This window comes from Ambystoma mexicanum, chromosome 3p (genome assembly GCF_040938575.1).
Source record: "Ambystoma mexicanum isolate Mex_15411 chromosome 3p, UKY_AmexF1_1, whole genome shotgun sequence".
In the NCBI taxonomy this organism is placed as follows: Eukaryota; Metazoa; Chordata; class Amphibia; order Caudata; family Ambystomatidae; genus Ambystoma; species Ambystoma mexicanum.
In genome coordinates, this window is record NC_090925.1 from 1,134,876,258 (window position 1) to 1,134,903,105 (window position 26,848).

The 26,848-nt window shown below is 45.5% G+C and overlaps 1 protein-coding gene across 6 annotated transcripts in view; it reads left to right on the forward strand.

Moving 5' to 3' along the window:
• Positions 1–26,848, forward strand: part of ACSL6 (acyl-CoA synthetase long chain family member 6) — a 774,575-nt gene that overhangs the window by 400,969 nt on the left and 346,758 nt on the right. For 4 of the 6 annotated variants that reach the window (XM_069652522.1, XM_069652520.1, XM_069652523.1 and 1 more), the window contains 2 exons: positions 2,182–2,259; positions 22,218–22,352. In XM_069652522.1, coding sequence (XP_069508623.1) covers positions 2,182–2,259; positions 22,218–22,352 — 213 coding nt within the window. Of the gene's footprint in view, positions 1–2,181; positions 2,260–2,318; positions 2,397–22,217; positions 22,353–26,848 lie in introns of all 6 variants that reach the window. The other 2 variants (XM_069652521.1, XM_069652524.1) reach the window with 1 other exon arrangement.

Genomic DNA, 26,848 nt, shown 5'->3' on the forward strand with positions numbered 1-26,848 from the left:
TCACAACACAATCATGTTCACTACACACACACACACACACACACACACTCTGGCCCTCATTACGACCCTGGCGGAAATCGCGGTGCTAAATGCACCGCGGAGCACGGCGGAAAGCTGCCGATAGCGCCATGGAGGTTGGCGGATTTTCCGCCCCATGCCGACCTTGGCGGGGCGGTAAATCCCCATTCCCCATTTTACCCTTCCCCATTCCCATTTTTGCCCCATAGGGTATAATGGGAGTGGGGAAGGCGTTAATTGCGCCACCGCAAAATACGGTGGCGTAATTAACATCAAGGTCCCGTGGCGCCATGGATTTCTCCGCCCGGAAAAACCAGGCGGAAAACGTTCCATGGCGCTACGGGAACTCGTAGTAGGGCGGACGGGTCCGCCGCGAATAACGCTGGCGTAAACCCACTCCGCCAGCGTCGTAATGAGGGCCACTGGCATGTGTAACTTCATGTAGAATTCTTTGTCTCCTGAGTCATTTAGCCAGTGGGAGCGGCTCACTGCAGCAGGGGACGCATATGAAGTGATGCTCCTATCCTTACCTAACATATTCATGTTTTATTTGCCTTCACCTTGACACTAACTATAACACACTCACCGGTTTACTTGCTATATATTTACAATTTGTGCGTGTGGTGTGTGTGTCAGTGGGTGTGCGTGTGGTGTGTGTGTCAGTGTGTGTGTGTGTGTGCGTGTGTGTGTTTCTATATGCACAGGCACAAAACAGAACGGGTGTAATGGAGCTTGGATTGTTTTTTTACACAAATATATAGATACATAATGTATGTGCAGTGCCAGAAATCAATAAACAATGCACCAGTTGCTGGTGTTAACAGAACCTCTGTGAGTCGGAAAGAGATGGTCACACACACTGTGGCCCGTGACCTTCAGCTCCCATTATCCGCTGCACCTGTGCCCGCTGCTAGCACAGTGAGCCTCTTCCTATTTTATGTGTTCCTCTGCTCTCCGGGTAACATATCCCTGTTGAATTGTGTGGCCAAACTAACCCTCTGCTCCTCAGCTCTCTCTCCTCTGACCCTCTGCTCCTCAGCTCTCTCTCCTCTACCACTCTGCTCCACAACTCTCTCTCCTACGACCCTCTGCTCCTAAGCTCTCTCTCCTTTGCTCCCCTGATCCTCTGCTCCTCAGCTCTCTCCTCCTCTTCTCTGACCCTCCATGCTCTCTCATCCTCTCCCCTGACCGCTGTTATCCAGATCTCTCTACTTCCCTCCTCTGAACCTCTGCTCCTCAGCTTTCTCTCTCCTTCTCTCCTCGGACTTTGCATTCCCCAGCTGTCCTCCACTCCTCAGACCACTGCTATCCCGATCTCTCTCCTTCTGTCCTCTGACCATCTGCTCCTCAGCTCTCTCTCTCCTCTCATCTGACCCTCAGCTCTCTCTCCTTCTCTCCTCGGACAGTTTGCTATTCAGCTCACTCTCCTCCTCTCCTTTGACCCTCTACTACCTGCATCTATCTCCTCTGCTACTCCGCTCCATCTCCTGCTCTCTCTGAACCTCTGCTACTGAGCTCTCTCTCCTTCTCTCCTCTGTTCCTCTAATATAAAGCTCTCTCCTCCACTCCTCTACTACTCAGCTCTCTTTCATCCTCATATCCTAACCTATGCTACTCAGCACTCTGCCTCTCTCTCTCTCTCTCTCGCTCTCTTCTATTTCCCTCTGCTTGCTACTCAGCTCTCTCTCCTTCTCTCCTGTTCCACTGCTATTCAGCCCTCTCTCCTCTGCTACTCAGCTCTCTCACCTTCTCACCTCTGTTCCTCTGCTATTCAGCTCTCTCTCCTCTGCTATTCAGCTCGCTCTCATTCTCACATCTGACCTCAGCTACTCAGCTCTCTCGCATCCTCACCTCTGACCCTCCGCTATTCAGCTCTCTCCCATCCTCACCTCTGACTCCCAGCTACTTAGCTCTCTCTCATCCTCACCTCTGACCCTCAGCTATTCAGCTCTCTCCCATCCTCACCTCTGACCCTCAGCTACTCAGCTCTTTCTCCTCCTCCCCTCTGACCCTCAGCTACTCAGCTCGCTCTCCTCCTCTCCTCTGACAGCCTGTGCCCTGTTACTCCCTGGTGCAATTTTTCTTTTTATTGTTTTATGACTTTCTTGTTGTCTTCCTGTCAGTGTTTCTCTCCTTTCTGTCTCCCATGCCCTTCACCTGCAGAAAGTGATCTTTCCGAGACAGGACGATGTGCTCATCTCCTTCCTGCCTCTGGCTCACATGTTTGAAAGAGTTATGCAGGTAAGGCATGATTCTGACCTCACCTGGCCTTGCCGGGCTACTTGTGTTTTTTTTTCCAGAGTCATTGGTCCCCCACCTGTGTGGATGTACACATTTCCTATTTGCCCCTAGCCCATATGTTTGAGAGGATGGTGCAGGTAAGGTCTTAAGGTTGGTATGGACGTGATTGTCCACAACCAAAATAAATGAGTCCAAGAAATCCGTTTTAAAATTAATTACAATAAATACAATGTCCATGTGTTGATTGAAATATGTGTAATTTGTGTCACAGCGTTAATTAAAAATTTTAATTGGCTCTCACCATAAGCCAATTGCTGCACGGGCGTGATGCACTAACTCTACAAAAGGCCAAATTGTAGGAATCTGTTTGGTCAAAGTACAAAAAATGCATAGGTCTACAGTTGACCATCCAAACACACATAAGTTAACTTTCACTAACCCACAAAGTTAGATGTTGTCAAGTGGCTAAATTGTTGATAGAACAAGGAGGCTCGATGTGTAGCTCTAGCTTCCTCACTTCACAAATGTGTGTGAGATGCTGGGTGCTTAGCATTATCTCCTAGTGCCTCCGTTCTCTTCTCTGCCAAAAAGCACCTAGAAGCAGGCTAACATTTGAAGGATATCCCCCACCAGACTGCAGCCGGCTGGCCATATCTAGTTAGTGAGACATATCACTGCATTTTACCCTGGTAGGTTCTGGTGGGTTGGTGGGACAAGGATTGGACGAATAAGACTTGAGGGTGGTATGGTGAGAAAGGGTAGAACTGGGGTAAGTTAGGCTGGCTCTCATGATAAAACGCTGTGTCAAAGTGTGGTAAGTTGTCCCAGAGGTCCAGATGTCACAGTTCCAATTAAAGAATTTATAACGGGCTAAGAAAAAGGTTTGGAAGAAGATCTGTCCAGTTTATTGGCTTAGCGATCTGAACCTTTGGTCCTCTTCCGCTCTGGCTCAAGTCTTGCAGTGACACCACAGAGCCCTGACAAGTCTTTTTTTTTTTATTGTATTGGCTGTATAAACAACCTTTCAATATTGCAACAGTCAAAATAGAAAAACAAAACAAGAACATGAAACCTTAGAAAAAATAAATTAAATAGTAAAATAATAGTCAGTTTCATAGTTTACATACAAAAGAAAAAAAGCATATCATAACATAATATGATAATCTGGATTCATCAGTTGTTAGAAAGAAAATCAAGAAACAAAAATTTCATATACTATTCACACATATTAGATTGAAATTGTGTTATATTGAAAAAAAAGTATAGGACAATTTTACAGCTCAATTATTAGGTTTGAAAGAAATACTATTCATATTAAAAAATCTTTCATAGTAAAAAGGTGATGCGTAAGACTTTATTAAGCTTACATTATTGTTCATCTATCTTTCCCAGTTCTAGCCATTCAAGAAATTGAACAGTCGCTATTTTCACAGACATTAATTTGGTGGTAAAAATTCGAGTCCATAATATTCTTGTATGCAAGATCTCTAAGTCAGTAAAAGGTCGTTTGAGATATAAGGATCATTTGTTTGCCAATTTCAGACATTCTGCGGTTATATGTTCTAGAGTCTCTTTTTGTTTTTGGTCCTTGCAGATTTGACAAAAGTTATCTTCATCATTTATAATGCCTCTTCGTGCCACAATATCTTTTGCTTGGAGATTTAATCTAAATCTTAGGTATAAACTTCTTGATTTAGCAGATGGAAATTTGATCAGATATTTGTGTCTTTCAATTTTTTGTGACCAAATATAGTAATGTCAAAATCTCGATATTGTTCACACTTCGCGATGGTTTTTATCCAGTCTACATATAATTTTTTTGTGCACAATCCGGATTCTGAGTTAACAGTTCTATAGTAACATCAGAGTCAGCTAAGGCATTATAGATGTGATTTCTCCATTTCAAGGGGAAATTATGTGTAGACGTCAGGAGATAACTTGCCAAAATATAAAATATGTTTTTCTTATCCACAATTAACAGACATTTTCGCAGGAAGCTGCACACTTTCCACAAATTAGACACATACAAAGAAGAAATCCCCTGATTCTCGAGATTGGAACTGAATTTGGCAAATGAAATACCTAACCTCCAGAATTTGCCCTCGATTTTATCCCATAATAACTGATTTTGGGGACATTTAGTATCTGCACCGTATATTAGTACTGGAGTGGCTTTTTGTCTATAAAAAGTTGGAACAGAGCCACACGAAAATTTGCCATATCTGACAAGTCACCGCTTTACCTCTGCCTCCGACTTGCAGGTACCAGAGAGCTCAGAAGGCTTTGACACTAGGTAGAGCGTCCAAAGTACAACAACCTCAAATAAATGAACATATACTGACACTTAATTACAATCTGACTAAAACCGCAATAAATCACTACCAGCCCAGTAATAAAAAATACACAGTGGTCTAAGTAGAAACAAGCCACTGTTCACACCACACTGGCTTCTCTTGCTGAATTGTCATTTCATCATGACATATGAACCTGGCACAGAGCCTGGCACATTCTCTCTCTATCTCTTTCTCTCTCGCTCTCTGTCATTCGCTTTCTCTTTTCTTTCTCCCTCTCTCTCTTTCTCCCCTCTGTCTCCCTCTGTTTCTTTCTCTCTCTGTCTCTCTCGCTCTCTCTTTTTCTCCCTCTCTCTCTCTCCCTCTCTCTCACCATCTCTCTCTTTCCATCTCTCTTATTCTCTTTCTGCCCCCTCTCTCTCTTTCTTTCGCCCTCTCTCTCCCCCTCTCTCTCTCTTTCCTCCTCTCTCTCCTTTTCTCCCTCTCTCTATCTCTTTCTCCCTCTCGCTCGCTTTCTCCTCCACTCCCTCCCTCTCTCTGTCTCTTTCTCTCGCTCTGCCCCCTCTCTCTCTGTCTCTCGCCTCTCTCTCTTTCTCTCTCTCCTTCTCCCTCTCTCACTCGCTCTCCCTCTCTTTCTCTCACTCTCTCTCTTTTTCTCCCCCTCTCTCTCACTACCACTCTTTCTCTCTCTTTTTCTCCCTCTTTCTCTCTGTTTTCCCTCTCTATCTCTTTCTTTCTCCCTCGCGCTCCCTGTCCCTCTCTTTCTCATTGTCGCTCTCTCCCTTTCTCTTTCTCCCTCTCTCTCCCTTTCTCGTTCTTTCTCCCTCTATCTCTCTCCTTCTCCCTCTCTCTCTCTCTCTCTTCCCAGCTAGAGCAAGTGGAAGGAAGAAACCTCAGAGTTGTCCCGCATGCACTCAAGATCTGGCAGCGGGTGGTCTCCACTGAGATACATCGAATGTAGGGCCCCAGCTAGGAATGTGTGGCTCAAGAGAATCTGTCCTATATTAACCTTTCCAATGCCCCACCCCTGTGGGTCCCCCAATGCCAGGGCTAAAATAATGGTGTACGAGAAGTTTCCAACATTTGGGGGTGCCCGGAAACCCTTCTCTTACCCCAATTTGGGTCATATGTACACCCGCAGTGCATATATGAGCCCTTTGGGATGCACGCAGTGTGCCCATGACTGTGTAAAAGTCTGGTTTGAAATAAGGTGCATAGAGATGAAAAGCGGACCATTAGAGCTGGGTGAGCCAAATGAGGCTCGAGCCCGCCGGGACAAAGCAGGGTATCTGGCCTGAACCTCGTTTTAGGTCAGTGGTGCCTGGCCAAAGCAGGGGCTAATGGTAAGCCTCACCTGTTGCCCTTGGGGCCGTTAAAAGAACAATGGAAAACGCTTTCCTGGCATGTGCTGGCTCATGCAGGAGGGCTGCAGGTGGACGTTCTGTCCTGCCCCTCTGCCACTCAGTGGTTGGCTACGGCAGGACAGGAAGTTCAATCACTTCCTGTTATGGCAAAAGGTTTTGGAGCAAAGCGGTGACTGGCACGCGAACTGGCAGTGACTTTGAAGCATGTTACTTAACAAGGTGACTGCTGTGCTGCAGACCACCCCTTCCCACTCCTCAGTTCTTGCCCCCCCACAGCTCCCCTGAGCGCTGCATGCCCTTTCCTCTCCAATACAATATGCTTTCCCTATAACCCCCCTTCCTCATGCCCACATTCACCAAATAACACTGGGGCAAATTCCTCTCCAGACCCTCTGCACAACACCGCCATCTCCTTGTCCCTCCCCTAGAACTGATCTCCGCGCTACCCTCCACCAAAGAGCACTTGCTCTGATTCTGACCTCCTCATCCACTGCCATCCCCTTTTCTCTCCCTCTGCACCATTCCCAGCGCCCACATTTAAAAAATATCCGGGCCCCGCCACCCACTTTTTAAGCTGACATTTTACTTTCTATGCTAATCTTTGGCCTAAGAGCCAGGGCAGAACCCCTGGTTCAGGCCCATCCCTGAGTTCACTGACTCTCCCAGCTCTACAGATCATGCAAGTGCACGTACAACGTCATTCCATCTGCGTTTCACATCACGTTATTGAGATGTGCCATGTTTTGCCGGGAGGGGCACTGAATGGATAGTCACTTCCACAAAACCAGCCACATATCTGAGAAACAGCGCCTATGTCCCATGAAACTGAATTTTGACAGATCTCAATCAGTATTGTGCTATTTATTTATTCAGTGGTCTGCAACCCATGACTCTCACATGCTTTAGCCTACTACTCCCATGATCCCTCCTCCCCCATTGTCTACACTGGCTAGGAAGATGGGAATTGCAGTAAAACATATCCAGGGGGTCAAAGGTTGCAAACCTCCGAACTACAGGATAAAAGATGGATGGTTAATATTTTGATGTTGAATAATAATAAAAGTAACAATCCCACAAGTGTGTGGAAAAAAGCAGTAGCATGTCTTGTTATATCCTGGCCTGGGGCACCCAGGGCAGGCGGACCAGGGCTGGGGGGCACCCAGCCGGCATGCTGTGGGCACCCAGCAGACCATGGGCTGCGGTCACGCAGCTGAATTAAAGGCAGTGATCACCCTGCATATGTCGGGAGCACCCGACACAACATCAAGGCTGGGGACACCCAGCAGACAGCTCCAGACTGGGGGCACCCGGTCAGCCCGTAATCACACAGCCTCCTCCTTGGCCTGGGGGCACCCAGGCCTGCAAGGCCAGAGGACGCTGGTGTTGCCCAGCAGGGGCACCGGCTTACAAAGGTAGAGTTGTCCGGCAGGGGCTCTACAGACATGGCTGACACCCATGGGGGACAGCGTTGCCCTGCAGGGGCACTGTCATGGTGGAGGGCCCTGCAAGGCAGGCCCTCTGTCAGCTACGCAGCACCTGCTGGTGCTGCACAATAAAGACACGGGACACCATGGTTATTTACTTTAAAGACTACATGAGCGGGAGACTGCCCATTCCTTTTATTGAGTATAGCCACGTGGCTACTGACACGAGCTCCTGCGAGATACCATGCTGTCAGGAGTGGTGGCCCATTACATGTCTGTCTCTGCAAATATGGAATGCATTGAAGAGCTGGTTCTCAATCCGACTAAAACTAAAAAACGCCTGGACGAAACAGACTGGATCAAGATGTTACAGAAAGCATCTGTTTACAAACTGACTCAGCACCTGCCTGCATCAACCAAAAAATCGAACAAAGTTCAACCATTTCTCATAAGGCATCCGAACAGAAAAACACGATCCACACTCCTCCGGGCCAGGCTGAATTTACTACCCACAAATGAGATCCGACAAATTAGAGGACTTTTGGCGACCAACACCTGCCGTTTTTGTAACTCTAATGAAACCATTGAAACATTGCATCTTCTGCTGTCATGCCCGGGCACAAATCTTTATAGAACTCCATATCTACTCCATCGTTTGAAGAAAGCCTACTTGACAGAAGAAGCTCTTTGGTGGGAACAATTAATAGGGGGCCTGAGACCGTCCTGGACCATAGCGGCTACAAAGATTTTGGACCTGACTTTCAAGGACAAAGTAACAGAGATTTTAACAGACATTTAAAAAACACAGAACTTGAAGGATGTTCGCTCTTATTCTAAGTTTCGTTTTACTGAGTTGAACTTGCTGTATTTTATGTACTGTGTATTTACATTTGACTCTTGCTCTTCTTCTACGTTCTTTCTTTATCTGCCCCTGTGTTATCTCCCTATTTTTCTGTTTCGTTTCAATTTGATCTTACAACTAACGTGTAAAAATCACTTTGGTTATTGAAACTCGTAAAAAAAAAAAAATACTGAATACTTCTCGCAGAGTAGTTGGTTTCCTGAAGGGTTGGTAAAACTTTCTTGTAAGATTTCCAAGAATTTGAGCAGAAAATAACTTGGTAATTGCTTTGCTGTAGGCATATCTTCTATAAACTCCGAAATAGAGTTATTAGCCTGCCATGAAGCGGCATCTGCAGCAGTGAGTGTACGTACAACGCCAGCTGAGAAGTTGAGCTCCAAAACAACAGTGTGTTTCCATGACAACGGGAACTTATAGTTAGAAGCATAATGTGTTTCACATTTTCATTTTCTCTGATTGATGGACCCATTTAGTCAGCGTGCATAGCCTCATGCTGACCGACAGTGGCTGTTAGCGTCTTTGTCTTCTGGCAATATCGGAGCAGATCAGGTGGAAAACATTGCTGTAATTGCCGTCAACTGAATTTTCCAAATCTCTCCAGCGTCCTTGGCAGGAGTACACAACCCAAGAGCTCTACTCGGTCCTTCCGGGCTGTCCAAGCTGGGTTCAGTTTTACAAACATGCCGTGGCCAGTGTAAACCGCTCCCGTTAGTCTGGCATGTAATATATAACGAATGTCCATATATCGAATCTTTTATCTTGAAAACCTTTATAGTGAAAACATTTTTTTAAAAATTGTTTTTGGGTGGGTGGTCCCTCCACCAAGCCCCCGTTTCCCACCCCTAAAAACCCATCCCGACCATTTCCCCAAAAAATGTAACCCTTTACCCCACCCTAAATACATTCACTATAAAGGTTTTGAAGATAAAAAGAATCGATATATGGGGATTCAATATATAGGATTCGATATAAACACTGTATACCGTAAGGGTTAAGTGTGATCTCCATCACTCTATGCAGCAGAGTACTAGATCCTTTTAGCCCATATTTGGTGCAGAATGTGTACCCTGATGGCCTGTGTGAATCTGTACTTTCTGAATGATGACAGGGGATCACAAGCAGGGTTTGCAATGGACTAACACCACACCCCCTTCTTGCTTTGTGGAGGTTGGACCCTAAAACAAGTTCTGGATATTAATGCTATAGTCGACATTGTTTATGTCCGTTGTCCATCCTGTCAAACTGGTGGTGCTCCCTATGGACTTGGAAAGTTGCTTTAATGCCCTATGCTTCATAGCCCACCGCAGCTTCCCACACCATCTTGCTTGTGGACTCTTGCAGCTCTCTGGGTTCATGAAAATCCACCATGCAGCCTGCAAGGCTACTGCAGTCCGCGAGTTGAGCAAACTCCACAGAAGCAGGGAAGTGCTGATCACGTAAAGTGTACCTGCTAGTAGTTTTGAAAGACAGGCTCCATGACGTGGCACACCATAGCCCCCATGCAAGCACTGGCAATGACACTTATGCAATTCAAGATGGCAGACCAGCCCTTTAAAGCGAAGACTGGAAGACAGAAGAAAAGTGTGAGAACTCTTAAATTCCAACCTGTGTTTACCAAGAGAACCTTGGTAACCGGAACTAGGGGAGCAGCTGAGGGACCCATCTCACATCTAGGCTTTGGTTGATATCCCAATACCTTGCCTTCCCTATTTTTGTTATGTTGCTTTTCTGTGCGAGATTCCTCAATAAAAGGTTTACGTTTTCTCAAATCAAAGTCTGGACTGGGCACAGAAACAATTGTGATCAATTCTTGTGGGGTCCTTGGAGCTTTACATGTTGAATAAAACCCGAGGTTGCTTCTTATTTCTGTAGATCAACAAGACATAAACCAAAGTGGCTAAGTATCCCATGAAGCAGGCTTGATTTGAGCATGGCTGCTGGTGACTCATTTCACTGACAGGGCCTTATGTGTATTAGCGTCTGGGACTGGATTTCATCCCAAAAACCATTTGGACCTGGCCCATAACAACCCACCCCTATATCTCCTTGGGAAGGCTTGCCACCTTCCCCCAGTGACAGGAAATCTCCACGGAACTGGGAACCACTGTTTTAAAGACAAAATCTGCCAGGACAAAGGAGAGCTCACACCCTGGTGGTAAATACTAGAGACTATGTGATGCAGGGCAGACAGAAAAGAGGTGGAGTTAGAGTAGTCAGGAGAGGCAAACCAGTTCACAGAAGGGTTCCACCATTTTGGAATCTCACAGGACTGCCACACTTCCTGTGTCCCCTCCCGACTTCCTGCAGACAACGCACTACAGAGCATACATTACCAGGCAAAGCACTTTTAACACAGCAGCCAAGCTTAGAAACTTATAGAAGGCTAGAAGGGGACCAGTCTAATGGGGCAGATTGCCAATTTAAGGGGCTAAGACCACCCCTCTGTTGAACCATCTTTGGATTACAGAAGAAGCAGGATTTCATCTAGAACTTTATTGGGGGTACAGTCTGGCTGAATGTCCTCTTCCATGGAGGTGAAGATAAAGGCTCCAAAAAGGTAGGAAGACCCTTCCCTCAACCATCCCAGAGGAACTTTCTGGCTGACCCACTGGATGGACAAAACCAGTGGCACATAGGAACCTGACTCGTGGTGGTGACAGTCCCTGCAAGTGCCCTCTGGCAACCTTCCTGGTTGGGAAGTGCAGAACAAGGATCAACCTTGCGACTGGAAACCCTTCAATGGGATCCCCAGCAACCAGAAGCAACGAAGCCGCTCTGGACACTGTTTGCCTGCTTCAAGCAGTTTTTGAGCCAGCTCCGCCACTTCAAGGCACCTTTCGAGGCACTGCAAGCACCCACACCTTCCTTTAACACTCAACACTTTATCATCTGCCTTTGAGTCGTATATCAGCTGAAACAAGCATTGCCTGCCTGGCTCCAGCCATTTTTGAGCTGATCGCAAATGAAGAACCGCATCACATTGTTGGGCCTCTCTGAGCTGACGCGACTGATTTGTGACAATGACTCGACCATCAACTGCCTGTTCTTCACCACTTTCAAGCTGATCACCTTTACCTGGCCACACATCACAGCGCTGGACCACACTGAGCCACCTCGATTGTCTTGACTCATGTGATTCATTGGGAACAACAGACACAAAATATCTTGAACCTGAGTAGACCAATTTGAAAGCACATAGAAGCCTGTCTGGCTGCTCTCAAGCACCAAGAGCAATCCTGAAAGGTATTTGAAGTGGTTCTGATCCCTGGACTGCCTTAGAGAGCCATATAGGCCTTTTACGGCCACACTTCTTACCTTTGAAATACCCTCTTCCTTGAAGTTGACTTTGCTGCTGAAAATATTGCTTGTGCACCCCTGCCATCAGACCCAGAGTGACCCCTTTCATTACAAAGTTTGCCTATTATGTACTCGTACAGGGTTGGGTTTTAGTGTTTTTGATTAGAGTACATATTTTTAGTTTAAAATATTCTACTTTTCTTAGAACCTTGGTCGGACGTTCTTTTATTTTGGAATCCAGGACTATCGCAGTTTGGATGGCTATGGGCCAGCTCAATCACTCCTGGACAATATAGCTTGCACTCGGCTCCCATTACCACAAGTGCCGAATAAAGTATAACCTGTCGGGTTGTGTCTGTTTCGCCTTTATGATTGGATCACTGCAGGTTTAGTCGTCGTGTGGGGCGAGCAGGCACTGCAGCCACTACTCATCTGCAGAGCAGTAGTCATTTTGTCACAATGGACACACAGATAGATTAGCCCGTGGAGGCCTTCTATCAGATCAACTCCATGGGGGACACTCTATTTGTGTTACAGACGGCGAGTGAAACAAGCAAGCCCTGTGACCCTGCTCAGATAATGCCACTAGTGCATGTGCTTAACAGGCCAGGATTGACATGGATTTCCCTGTCAGAGAGTAATGATCTGACCCATTGCAGTGAGCGGACAAAGAAGCCAGTTGCTACCAGCAAACGGCCACTGGAACTGCAGTAGGTGCAGGGCTTTAAGTGGACCATAGCTAGCCAGGGCTGAGCTCCTGCAGCATCAAAGGAATGCTTGTGAGACAGGGCTCTGCTGAGCTTCCCCAGCCACCTACTAACATTTTATTTAATAGAAAATGTTATGTGAAGTTGTCCATGGCAATCGTGTGGCTAAAATGTGAACTATGCTTTGGCAGCATATTGTAATTCATATTTACTGGGGATGACCATGTTGCGATTTTCCCCCTACTGCCCAATGGCCATGAATTGCAGAGACTGGGCTGTGTGTTAGGTCAGAATCAGGAGATAGAGAAGGATGCATGTTCACTGAATCATTGTATTCTTTCTTCTATGTAAAAGGCCCAACCTTTCCCTAAGCCTTAGACTATAAACCTTAGTCTAAACAACTAAATAAGTAAAAGTGCGCTCATCTGGATATCAGGATGTCTTAAGTACATTAAGTTCTCGGTGCACAATCCTATTCTAACCTAGGTTCTATCCCTACCTCTAAAAGGGAAAACACAAATACATCCAGTACCTATTTGGGACATTCCCAAGGGATGGCTGATGGCTTCTGACCACCACCCCTTTTGTCTCTTGACCAAAGGCCTTTGCCTATGTTCACAGTTTCAGTTTCCATAGTTCATGCAGAGCTGGGGTGCCGTCCCCAGATTCCCACTAGGTCTTGCTCTTTCTCTATTTCTCCTTCAAAATTATGAGTCTCACTGCCCTTCTCTCTTTAGGGAGACGTTAATTCTTCTTACGTTCTTGCGTTCTTCTGGCTTCACCCACCCCAGTCTGCAGGCCTCACAGTCTCTCCCTCTCCCCTCTGGGGCTCCACATTCCCTGTGCGCGCTGTGGCACAATCAAACTCTGCAGGCTTCATGGAATCTTGTTGCTGATTGGCTCTTCAAATAATGCTTCCCCGAAGTCTGGTCTTCTCGTCCCTCCGCTGTCTTCCATGAGCACTGGCTAAGGTTGGGTCTGCAGCCAGGTCAGCCATTCTAGAAAAGTTGCTGGGGGTCTCATACACCTTAGTTCCTACATACCCCATTAGGGTGTTAATGTCTGGGGGGGAGAGATGGTGACTTATGTCCCTCTCTGAGGTTTTCCTGTCATCCTAAGGGGGAGTCATCTCCAGATGGACCCCGCTTTCCCTGTCCCATAGCGGTTTGTTAAGCATAGCAGGCTCACCTCCCTTAGTCCCAAAGGGGATGGCTCCCCCTGCGGAAGAAGTGACAATCTACTTGTTTTATCACAGATGCTTCTTTGTGGTGTTTGGCCAAAGCCCACAGTGATTCATTGTGGCAGGCGGCAGAAAAAGCAGGGCCCGCTATGGCATAATAGATGACTGTTAACACACGTATAGGGAAATACCACATGCTGTGACATGATTTTAGGTTCCCATCACACCAGTGAGGACCCTACTTTGTCTGCTGCTGGTCACAGTTATTCTGTTTTTTGTCTTAAGAAAAGTTATACCTGGAAACTTCATTTTGTCTATTTTTCCAAAATATTGTAATACCTTATTGTCAAAACAAACAGCGCAGATTGTTTTCTGTTTTAAAAAATCTAACAGACCCGCGGTAGCACACAGCGTTGTCCGGGTCTGTAGCTGACATGCACGTGGGGGTCTGCTATAGCCTTGTGTATGTTTTATTGTGTCATAACTTCTTATTATCGAACGAAATTGCAAAATCGGAAATCTCCCGAAATTGCCTGTACCGATAGCACAGTGCCGGACCCCACTCCACCCTTTTGCAGGTCGAATGGGTGAGGTTGATACAATTTCACTATTGCCAGTACACCCCAGACTGGTATGCCGACCTTGTGTCCTAACTTCATATTCTTGTAAAAGTCGCAAAGAAAATCTGCAATCTCCCAAAATCACCTATACCGATAGCACAGGGCCGAACCCTGCCCTGTGCAGTGCGAATGGGTGGGGTTGGTCAGAATTCACTATCGCCAGTACACCCCAGAATGGTATGCCGACCTTGGGCCAAAATTTCAGCCCACCAACTGTTGTGGGGCTGGAGCCAACCCCAAACACACAAACACACTTTCACAAATACATATATAGCTTCCTCAGAATAACTACTTTTTATACAATTATGTATACAAACTCTGAAGATCCTGCGTTGTTTTTCAATTACAAAAATCTGTGCAATTCACCTTGCAAACACGGTATTCCAACTCCTCTTAAAAAAACTAAAATAGGCTAAGCTACAACGAACTGTTACAAAGTAAAACAATATTCTGCCATTGAAAATCGCCAGTAATTCTGTAATTTGCTGTTCACTTGGCGTTTTGTAGGAATACGCATTCACCACTATTTAAGCCACGACCACCACTTTGGCCAAACACCTTATTAGAGCCCCCCTCGATTTCTCATCCCACTTATAGTAGCACTGGGTAGGTGACACTGTTGAAAGCAGCCATTGCGTCCAGAAGCATAGAAAAATGAAATGTTGGAAAGTGGCATGCAACGGTTAATAGGATGTCCCCGTTCCCACACTTAGGGCAGAGCTCAAATGACAGGCATTTAGCCATTACGGCTGGGGTCCAATACATTGTTGACATTGGCAACAAGTTATCTGTCTGAAGACTTCATTCTTGGGTGCTTCTATATTTCTGAGGCTTGTGAATCTGTTTAGATTCAAATGCTTTGCATACCCCGCCATCTAGTGGTTGGTGCTGAGTATTACATCTTGTGTTTTCGAATTCGAAAAAGGGGCATCAACAGGGCCTGCAACACTATGCATACTTTAGATGTGTGGATACCCATGATGCTTCACACATCGATGTTGTCAGATTTTTTTGCCGGCATTAAGATTAGACGCAAAACAAGAGTCTCCGTTATTTGACAAAATGATCGTAAGCAATTGAGGCTATTCAAGGTAAAGTACTAGATTTCAGCAAGATCGGCAAAGGCAGCAGTGGTTGACAGAGACATCACGCGAAAGATGATACAGAAGCAAGAGTGGGGGAGGGCATGCAGACATACTTAGTCCCTTTCATTGAGAGAATGCCATTAACCCCATTACCTTTTACACGAATATTTACAATAGTAAGCTGACTCGTTCTCTTGCCATTACATAGTGAAGACTCCATTTAAATGTTGCCCAATGTACAACACCAGATTCCCTTGGAAGGACACTCACAAGGTGAGCAATAGTAGTCTTGCGGGGGAAACCCTTAAGTAGCAAAATGGTGGGCAGCCTACACAATGCAGCTGGAAAGAGGTTTGCCGATTCTACCCCTACAGCAGAAGATTTCTGGTGCAAGAAATCAGGCATCGGCTTGGAAAGTGACACCAAAGAGCAGGAATTAGTGGAAACATCAAATGTTTCCCCGCAGCCGGCCCTCAGTTCTGTAGGGCCAACTTCAGGTCGAGACCCGTGTCCAAAAGGCTGCTCATGACAAACCCAAGCCCAACCCTAATTGGACGACACTTGAGTCAAATATACATCCAATCAATTGGTTTCGACACACAAAAACTAAAAACATCCAAGCACACCACTTCAATGGCAAAATCAAAAGTTGCGGCCGAACAGGGATTAGGGTAACAGAGACACAGAACAACAAAATAACACTGAATGCAGGTAGTGAAACCTAAATACAAAGCAGGCGAACAAAGGTTGAAGCAGAGTGGAGAAAAATCAGTTCTGAAAGACTTTTCAAAGTTTTAAAAACATAGAACGTCCATCTCGTCATCCGTAGATGGGAAAATAACTTCCATCTCGCCATCTTTAAAAGGGAATGGAACATCCATTCCAACATCTGTCAAGGGAAAGGGAACTCTATTGTCTGCAGAAGAAGGGTACTGTTTCCTCATCAATTCAGAAATAGAAGAAGACGTTACCTAGAAAATCAACCCCACAACACACACCTCAAGGTACACGTTGGTCAGTTGAAAGAGTTTGCTAGCATTTAAGGAAAGATGCAATCCTTCATGCAGCTTTGTGATAAACTCCCTAAAAAGAGAAAATGGGATACCTTAGTTGAGTCCACTGTACGTAAAAAGGGGGAAATAATCCCTGCACAGATCATAGGCGAGGAAAAGCCTATAAGAGGAATAATACTCAGATGACGAAATTGTGGTAGATGATGAGGACAACATTGATCTGGATTATTGTACATTACCATTGCCGGGCATAGAGCAACCACCCACTACTTCCCCTCCGACAGACAATCAAGTTCTATATGCTGATCTCCTTAAACGAGGGGCTACTAGGTTTGATATTCAGACACACGCACCTGAAGAAGAGACAGGTTTCATTGAACATAGTTTAAAGGAAATCTATCTCTCAATCAATCCAGTTACTTAAAAGTATACTCAAAAGGGCTACACCATCACCATTAAACCCAGTACAAAATAAGGCTGTAAACTCACAAACAGAGATAAAATGCAAGTCAGCCCCTAGTGATCCACGATGCAGAAGAGGACGACACTTAAAAGTAGACTCTCTAATAGCCACCACAACTAGAAAGAGGGGAGGACCGCCATTATCAACTATAGACTATCCCCCTGATCATGAAAGCGAGAAAATATACACCTTTGGTAGAAAGGTAGCTACATCACCAGCTCACACGGTCAGAATTGAAAATGCTACTGCCCTGATGGCAAGATATAGCCGAGATCAGAGGGACACCTCACAGATCAAGTGGCTGAACCTCTCAAATCAGCCATGATAAGGAATTACAGAAATGAAAAATTCAACTAATGCCGTTATTACGAATACTCTAGAGGCGGCAGATACAGCTGGAAGGTTGATAACTGGATTAACTGTCATTAAAAGACACACTTGATTAGGGGCCAGGCTTTAAACCCGAAAAACAATTTTCTCGGCAAGCCAGTGGGAGAAGACTGTTTGTATGGGGCTGCTGTCAATAATGCTCTAAAAGGGGAAAAAAGAGCAGGAGACAATTAAGTCTAGGGAAGATTACTGCAAATACCTTCCAACACAGGGGGTCTTTTGCAGGGAGGCGGTCCTTTTGTGCCCAATCATATAGTCAGCCAGCAGGCCACTCACATTTTCCACAATGTACCTCCAGTTACCAGACTTCTTTTTCGCAAGGAACAGAAGGGTATACAGGTATTCGACAGCCTCGTAGAGGCGGAGCACGTGGAAGAGGGCAGGCCTCAAGGAGGGCACCACCCTCCACAAAATGACTGCTCGGTGATAGCCCCCTTGCATGCAACTCCAGTAGGAGGATAACATCATACACATGTGAATGGGTAACTTCAGATAAGTGTGTGTTAAGCACAGTCAGACAAGGGTACTGCACCAAATCTCTTGCCAAATTGTGCGGCCACCCACTGAGAGCAAGAACAGTACCCCAAGAACATCTAAAGCTTCTACAAAAAGAGATTGAGATGCGGAAGGAGAGGCTGGCCCGGCAGTTGGGAGAAGGAGAAAGAGGAGGACCCAGAAGGTGCACGGGCCTTATTTAGGGAAGAGTACCCTGACTACGCCCTAACAAGGAAAAAGCAAAGACCATATCGGGATTCAGATGGGACAAGGGGGAGAGGGTGGGTGGGGGCCAGTTCTTAATATTGTTAATGTTAATAGAAACTTATGCGGGGAAATAAAGAGATCCAAGCACTCATCTTAAAAGGAGTGATAGAACAAGTGCCATAGGTAAACCCAGGAATTCACTCAGTTTATTTTCTGGTTCCCAAAAAAGGCAAAACAATGAGTCTTAGACCTAAGGCCAGCAAACAGAATGACAACCAGGCACAAGGTCATCCATCTCCTAAAAAGAGGGAGCTACATGACTTTATTAGATATGAATAATGCATACTTTAATATTTCAATGTTCCCAAGTCATCAAAAGTACCTCAGATCCAAAATACAAAACAAGCATCACCAGTTCAAGGTTCTCCCTTTTTTAATTACCCCAGCACCGCGTGCATTCAGCAAGGTGTTTGCTGTGTGCTTACAGTCGTCACAGCACATCTGCGCCGCAAGGCAATCCCAGTGTATCCTTGCCTAAACGATTGGCTAATAACAGGAAAGGATGCACAGGAATGCCTATTACACATGCAACAGACAGTACATTTTCTCCACAGCCTGGGTTTCTTTATCAACGAGAAAAAGTCCAGTTTAGTATCAAGCCAAAGAAAGGTTTTCTAGGACCAGTTCTAAACACTCACTCGACAACAGCCTACCCAACACCAGAGAGGGTACAGGCATTGAAAGTTCTCTTCGTTCAATAAATGGCGGGCCAAACATTAACTGTCAGAAGGGGAATGAGGGTTCTAGGCATAATGGCATCATGCATTTTCAGAATACCCCATGCACCCCTCAGGATGCACCCAGTACAACAGTGGCTGGCAGAGCAATGGCCTCTAGTTTTAGTCTCACATTCAGTAGATAAAAGCCTCCAGTGATGGTCAGTAGACAACATGATAAAAGGAAGACCATTCACTACTCTGTCAGCACAGTTAACAACAACAGACGTATCTCTAACAGGCTGGGGTGCACGTTGTCAACACCTTACCACACAGGGAAAGGTGGCCAAATACCCAAATAAACAACCACATCAATTGGTTAAAACCTCGAGCAATCAAGATGGTATTAAGCTTGTTACAAATAAAATGAAAAGGAAAGAGCATACTCATGCAAACAGACAACATAACCGCAATGTTTTACATCAACAAACGAGGCAGAAAACAGTTACAAAAAACTGTTAATTCTAGAACAGGACATTTGGACTGTTGCATTCAAAGACACAGGGGAACGCAACTGTCGAGCAGACACCCTATGCAGAGTTCTAACATCAGAACATCAGTGGAAACTCAAAATCAATACACTAAGACAGACGGTTGCAACATGGTGACAACCATCAGTCGATGTGTTTGCGACAAGCGAAAACAGAAAATGCCAAAACCTTGCATTCAAGCTCTCATGACCCGGGTGCCTAGGCCATACACTATGGGTGAGTTGGTCATGGTACTGGCATACACCTATCTCCAAACACCACTAATTCTCAAGATAATTGCCAAGTTACATCAAGAGAAACTAACAATGATATCATCACACCAACGTGGGCAAGACAACCATGGTACTCAGACCTACTAAACCTGTCTCTCTGCCCACCAATCAAACTCTGTCCAACCCAGAGTCTGCTTACACAGAACCACAAGGAAATAGTTCATCCAACCCCACAGACAACCAACTTAGCAGCCTGGCTCCAAGGGTCACAGAATGTTGGCATTTACATTTACCCACACAATGTATGGATATATTGCGCAAAGCAAGGAACCCAAACACCGGCACGTCTATTATAGTAGGAAAAAAAACATATTTTTTTTTTCTCAGCTGCAGATGTGGTTATCTACCTTATACCTATTAGACTCGGGGCTAGTTTACAACTCACTTAAAGTACATCTAGCAGCTTTAGCAGCTCACATCACATCACAACAAAAGATATTTTGGTGGAAGATACAAGTAGTTAAAGACTTCATGGAAGTTATCAAGCATATCTATCCTCCAGCGGCTCATCGCCACCAGCATGAGAGCTAAGCACAGTACTAGCATGCTTAAAGGGTCCAGCTTCTCAGCCGATGCATAAAGCACTGTTAAAAGGACTTTCTTATAAGGTAGCCTTTCTTATTGCAATCACGACAATCAGAAGTATTAGTGAGTTGCAAGCCCTGTCAGTGGCAGAACCTTTTGTAACAAAACACAAACATAAAGTAGTGCTAAGATCGCACCCAAGATTTTCACCTAAATTCAGCTCAAAATGCCATGTCAATCAATTAGTTTAGTGACTAGCTTTCTTTCAAAATCTACAGAGTAGAGGAGAAAGAGCTTTATACATGCTTGACATTCGTCGGACGGCAACGTACTACCTAGACAAAATTAAGGAACTTAGATAAACGGACCCGGTTTTTATTTCCATGGAAACAAGAAGAGAAGAAAATGCAGCTAGTAAAGCAACCATTGGTAGATGGATTGTACATTGTATTCAAGTGCGCTATTGACTTGCAAACAAGATAATTCCATTTACCCCTAGAGCTCATTCAAACAGGGGTATGTGAGCTACCCTTGCTTTCCTTGCTAATGTTCCATTGGAAGCCATTTGCAAAGCAGCAACATTGAGTTCAATACACAATTTCACACAATACTATTGTGCCGAGACACAAAGAAGAGCAGATTCTCAGATGGGTCAAGACAGTTTAAAACAGTTAATTTACATCTGCTCCTTCAACCCTCCCATCACCATCAACAAATACTGCTGGCTAATCTATGCAAAGCATGTGAATCTAAGCAGATACACAAGCCTCAGAAGGCAAATATGCCTTCCCAGTAATTGTCTCTCTGTGGCTTGTATCTGCTTAGAATCACATGTGCCCGCCTTTCCTCTCCAACACGGCAGCAAAATGGGCACACAAAATGCTGTTTTTTAAACACTGTATCAAACAACAAGTCAGAAAACAATTACGAATACGATGTATGAAGCATCATGGGTACCCACATATAGAGTAGGAATAGTGTTGCAGGTGCGCCCCTCTCGACACCCCTTTTTTCGAATTCAAAAATGCATGATGTAATACTCAGTACTAAAGCATGTAATTCTAAGCAGATACTAGCCACAGAAAGACAATTACTGGTAACTAATAATTTATATATATATAGTATTTGTCAAGGAGTGCATACTTTAAATTGTAACAGACTGTTGGCTGCACAGTCTGGAGTCAGGTGCCTTACAGCAGAAGCAGAAAGCTTTGTAGAGTAGTTACATGGTGGCGATGTGGACTGGAGTAGTACATAAATGTTGAGATTAATTGCTCGGATCAGTCATTTGCAAGAGCTTCGTGGGGAAGTCTACATAAATCCCCCTAGTGCAGCTCAGCCTGAATGAACATTTATAAAAATCACTATTTAGAATCAATTTTGTGGGCAGAAGTTCAGGGACCTCATTTATTACTCCAAATTAGCCAGCCTTCATACCTACAAGTGGACGAATGAAAGGTGGATTCTTTTTCACAGAGTTTATGTTGTCAAATGACCTGCATTCAGTTGCAAACATGATTATAAATCAAACATGATTATAAATAAGCAATGCATGAAAAAATGTTCAGTTTGTTTCCTTTATTTGGTGAGCTATGCTCACGGAAATCAGTCGACAAATGTGTTCCGCCTTATAAAGCTGAATCTTAATAATCAATGATTTCAGAAATCTCTTGTGGAATTTGTTCCTGCGTGAATCGGGGTAAGGAGAAACGGAGAAAGGTTTGCATTTTAACAATACACAGTGTAGGCTTCTTCTTGGGTTCGTGGAAACAATCACAAATGGTATCGATTTAGAACTGATCACAGAAAAGCACATCATATTTGTGAAATATACTCTATCTTGGCACTGGATTGTTTTAAAAGATTACCATTCAGCATTATTCTCACCAGCGCGCCAGATTTAATGATTTTCATAGTTGGTAGCAGGGCTGACTCCCCTAGTCTTACCCAATACAACTAAGGCCTAGTTAGAGTTATCTATGTCTCCCTCCAACTCCATTATAGAAATTAAGAGTTGGTAAACAATACTTTGAAACCAGGAGGAGAAGCCCCCCACCTGGAGACAATTCACCTCACTAATCCACACCTATATTACAGAAAACATTCAGACTCATTTGTTCTACATTGTGACCATGTCTGCACTGTTGTCAACTGGTCCCATGGCATCAGCGTCACCTTTATCCATTTCTCACTTTTTGGCCCATAACACGTTACATGATGGGGGTTTAGCACCCATACGTATTGTGGAGTAACCAAACAAACCATAGGGTAAAAAGTGCTATTGGGAAAAAAGTCCAAGACTGGATAAATGTGAGGGCCTTTTGGCAACAGTGCACCAGCTAGTGAAACAACCACAGATGCCATGAGGCCCCGACAAAGAATTGTTCTTGGCACTGTAGGTCAACTTTCTGAAAAGTGGGCCATTTAGGGAATGCTATATAACGTCGCTCCCACAATGTATGTGTTCAAGTAACACATGTTTTTTTTCCTTACCAGTCTGTTGTGTACTGCCATGGTGGCCGCATTGGGTTCTTCCAAGGAGATATCCGTTTGCTGTCTGATGATATGAAAGCACTGCGGCCAACAATTTTCCCGGTAGTTCCCAGACTTCTGAACAGGATGTACGATAAGGTGAGGTTTTAAGTGAGCTGATCCTGGTGTTTGGGAAGTGACACATTATAATGTTAACTGCAAAGAACATCAAATATTACCCTTTTTAGGTGTAGTAGGATATTAAAAAGACAACATGTTAGAGGTTAAATAAGAGCAAAAAGGCAATTGGTCCCCTGTACTCCCCTTAACTCCTCTTGCATCTTCTCATGCATGCTCCTTCATGCTATATCCTCCTGGCTCTCCCCATTGCTCCTCCTCCTCTCCATTTCCAGCCTCCTCCTTGCAACTTTCTATCTATCCTCCCCTGAAAGCATTCTCAGCCTCCTCCAGAGTATAGAAACCTTTTCCTCTCTTGCTGTTAATCACAACCTCCTCTCTGTCTTTTTATCACCCTTTCTCTTAGCACTCTCCCTCCAGCCACCTCACTCCCTTTGAGATTCCTCCTCTTCTGAACTCATCACCCTCTTTCCCCTCCTCTTCACTCCCACTCCTCCATGTTCTTCACCAAGTCCTTGATATTTACCACCTCTTTCCCTCCCACCACCTCCTTGATATTTTCCCTTTTTACTTTCCACCCCCTCCTTACTCCCCCTATTTACAACCTCCATTCTGACCGCTAACCAGCTCTCTCATTTCTCCAGTTCAGCCTCCTCCCCTTGCTTCCACCCACAGCATACTCCAAAACTCAAACTAGTAGCAAACAGTTACCAGTCTACAAAGCAGCTTGAGCCCGCACTCTTGTACCATTCTTACTGGATTGCTTCCAGGTATTCAGGTTAATTTGGTCTCAAAGCGGGACCGGTTAGATGGTAATTGTTTGTAGTTTTACTGCCACTTTTGGAGATATTGCCCATACCGTGTGGAACCACGGTACAAGGCTTGATGGAGGTCATCGCCATCTTGAAATTCCCTTTCGTACATGCGTGAAGGTAGATTGCTGCAGCAAGGTTTGAATAATTTTAATATGTACAGCCTTGCACCTTCAGAATCAGATCCACGGATTAAGAGGAGATGTTTCAGGAAGTTAGTTGTACTTTGCTGGACACAGGAAACTTTGATGGCAAGCAAATCCCTAAGCAGATCAGAGGCTCGCCTGCCTAGGTGGGAAGATATGCCATCCACTGACCTCATACCACGTTTTGAAGGAGGCTAGAATGTTATGTTTTGAGAGAGTTTTAGAGGGACCTCATTTTGTGATGATGAAAGGGTGCTGGCCTGCCTTGCAGGGTAAAATCTAACAATCATACTATTTTGGGTGGACAGCTGAGTTTCAGGGGTCCAAATACTGATTATTGATATTGATATTTTATTTCTATCGCGCTCGTACACAAGTGTTTCAGAGCGCGACAAGGCAAGGGAGGGGAACAAGGAAGAACAAAACAACGATCTTACTAGGCCCAGTGATATTGGGAACGTGTAAGCGCAAGGGAGAGGGGAAGGGGAAATGTGCATGGAAGGGGGGAGAAGTGGAGAGTGCGAAGCAAAGGAGAAACAAATAAATAATAATAAATAAATAATAAAGGCAACAAACCGTGCTAGTGCAGTCAGCAATTAGCAAGTGCTGGGTTTAAGGCCACAGACAGGGTAGGTCTGATAAGTGCAGGAAGAAAAAAGGGGGTGGCTTTATGGGTACAGATACAGACCCCAGTGCAAGAGGTGGCCCGGAGGCAGTGCGGGAGGGTGGCAGGGTGAGCAGGTACCTGGGCCCAGAGGACAGACGGTGGCCAGGTGACAGTGCCAAGAGAGAACAGATCAGCAGGGGAGAGGGGCAGCAAAGGCAGAAGCAAAGAGGAAGGTCTTGAGGTGCTTCCGGACTCGGAGATGGTTCTCCTCAAGTTTTAGAGTGGCAGTGAGGCTGTTCCAGAGGGAGGCCCCAGCCGAAGACAGAGATCTACTCCCAGCTTGTCTCTTTGAAAAAAGTGGTAGAGGAGCGAAGAGCTCGAGAGGGGAAGTATTTGCAGAGGGATAGCTGAAGGTATTGTGGACCCAGGCCTCAGAAAGCCTTGTGGACAATGCAGAGGGTTTTGAATTCAATCCTTGCATCCACTGGGAACCAATGGAGAGATTTTCAGAGCTGGAGAGATACGATGCCAGGGCTTAAGGCCAAGGACAAGTCTCACAGTCCTGTTCTGGATTAGTTGCAAAGGGCGGAGAGTAGAAGCAGGTAAATTTAGAAAGAGGCTGTTACAATAGTCCAACCTAGAGAGAACCAGAGCTTGGTAGACCATGAGCTTCTGGGGGAAGGATTAGGACAATGTTACATGGTTAGGGGTCATTAAGCTAAAGATTATTCTTTTGGGGTACAGTATATGAATCAGCAACCCTTGTTCTTATAAATTATTGGTATGTGCAATAAATGATCTGCTGTGTTGATGTTTTCTTCAAAGTACAGTGATTTTAGGTGAATCTGCCTGTAGAGTAGCAGTTCTTTTCTTATAAGGATACTGCGAGACCAAGGACATGATGGATAGTATTTGCCATAGCCGTGGAGACACCATCACAACCAGTGGGTGAACTAATCTATTCACATCCTCTCTCTGGCTTAACACGGAACCAGGTGCAGAGCAAGATCAGTTGCCCGCAGGGTATTCCTCACTTTTCCCCAGTGCAACTTTGCTGAATGTTTTTTGTCCGGTTTTTCTAATAACTTTTATTACCACATAACTACAGAAGGTAAGTTTGGTTGCGTTTATAGAAGCGGTGTGTAACGCTCACCTGATTCCCGCAGAGGCGCCGGTCTTGACTGGGTGAATGCCGTATCTTCAAAGGTGATGTGTAACACACGGTTGGCTCTTTGGGCTGGACCTCTGTGCACTGTATGTCTGACTCGAAGAGTAAGATGTCTGCAGATAGAAAATATGGGATTAATGAACTGGGGTTATTGGGTGCCTCTCTCGACTTCCCTTTCTCTTCTCCTGTAGAACCCCAAAGGTTAACACCCTCACCTTAGGTAAGTGAACGCCGGGCTCTCCATCTGCCTCGGGGCAGGGTGCCGTAACCAGTTTCTCCACTGGATAAGGGTGCAGGCCTCTTGACCTCAGAGGACTGCTGTCCGTCGTTAACTGCACGAACGGTAAGTTCTGGGCACTTCAAATGTCTTAAAAGTCTTTTGTAATGATATCTCTTGTTTTGCAGGGTTCCGGCGATGGCGGATGGCGGGCTGATGAGAGTTGAGGATCGAACCCGCGTGAGGAATAGAAGCGCCTGGAAGCACGTAAGTAAGCGCTTGTAGCCTGCTTCACGATGCGCACTAACTGTCCCTTTTATCTTGCAGGTACAAGTTCGGAGCTTTAGAGAAGCTGAAGGGTGCTGGAATACCCACCGGATTCGGCGTGGGAAGGAGTAATGGCACGTGAGTAATAAAGTTGCCCAATGTCTTTAAACGCACCTTCTTTTGTCTTTCAGATGCGGGATGCAGCGCCGAAGGCCTCCGGAGCGTGCGAAGAGCTGGTAAGCTTTTGTCTTTCAGATGCCGGAATGCAGTGCGAAGACCTCCGGAGCATGCGAAGAGTAGGTAAGCCTTTGTCTTTCAGATGCCGGAATGCAGCGCGAGGCGTTGGTGACAGCCGATGGACCAGGTAAGAGATGCGCTGCCACTGAAGACCGTAGTGCTAACCTGTTCTTTCTTTGTCTTTACAGGTGCTGCTGAAGACTGGATTCCAGGATGGTAAGCCTTTGTTCCCTTAGGCCCAGGATCAGAAGCAGAAGACACGATGAGCGTTCTGCTGCAGAGAATGCAGAATAACGCAAAGCAAGATTCATCCATCGGGTGTGGTTTAAATAGCCTCCTGTAGTGCTTAGGTGTCTCCTTCCACAGCCACGCCTAGGTAAGAAAAGAGTTCCTGCTTTCCAGAAGAGTTCCAGTGTTCTGAACCTAGGGAGTGGCTCCTGCCCCACCCAACAGGAAAAGTAGTCCCAAACAGAAGAGGATCAGGGGTTCAACTGGCAGGTAAGTAAGCAGCATGGTCTGCTGCAGGTAAGTCCACCCAAGCATTATGAGCCCGGCGCGTCCAGCGCTGGGACTGGGCATCTTTATGAGCCTGGTGCCACTGGTGCCAGGACAGGGTCCAAAAGGTCCCAATTGGGACTAGCTGGCACTCGGAACCGGGGTTATGGGTCTGCTTCCAAGGGAGTCGGGCAAGTCCTGATCTTTTGGAAGCAGAGATCATGACAGCACCCCCCCTCAAGGCCCCTCCCAAACCGGGCTTCTCCGTTCTCCGGGGGTTTGGGCTTGTTAGGAAATGTTCGATGAAATCTTTTGATTAGACGAGGCGCGTGGACATATTCTGCAGGTTCCCAGGATCTTTCTTGGGGACCGTAGCCTTTCCAGTCAATCAGGTAAAATAGTTTAGATTTGGAGATCTTGGAATCCAGGATGCTTTTGACTTCAAACTCGAGTTCTCCATCAACTAGAATAGGTTTTGGAGATGTAGTTAGTCGGGTTTGAGGTTGCACGGGTTTTAATAGAGAGACGTGGAAGACCGGATGTATCTTCATGTGAGGGGGCAAGTCCA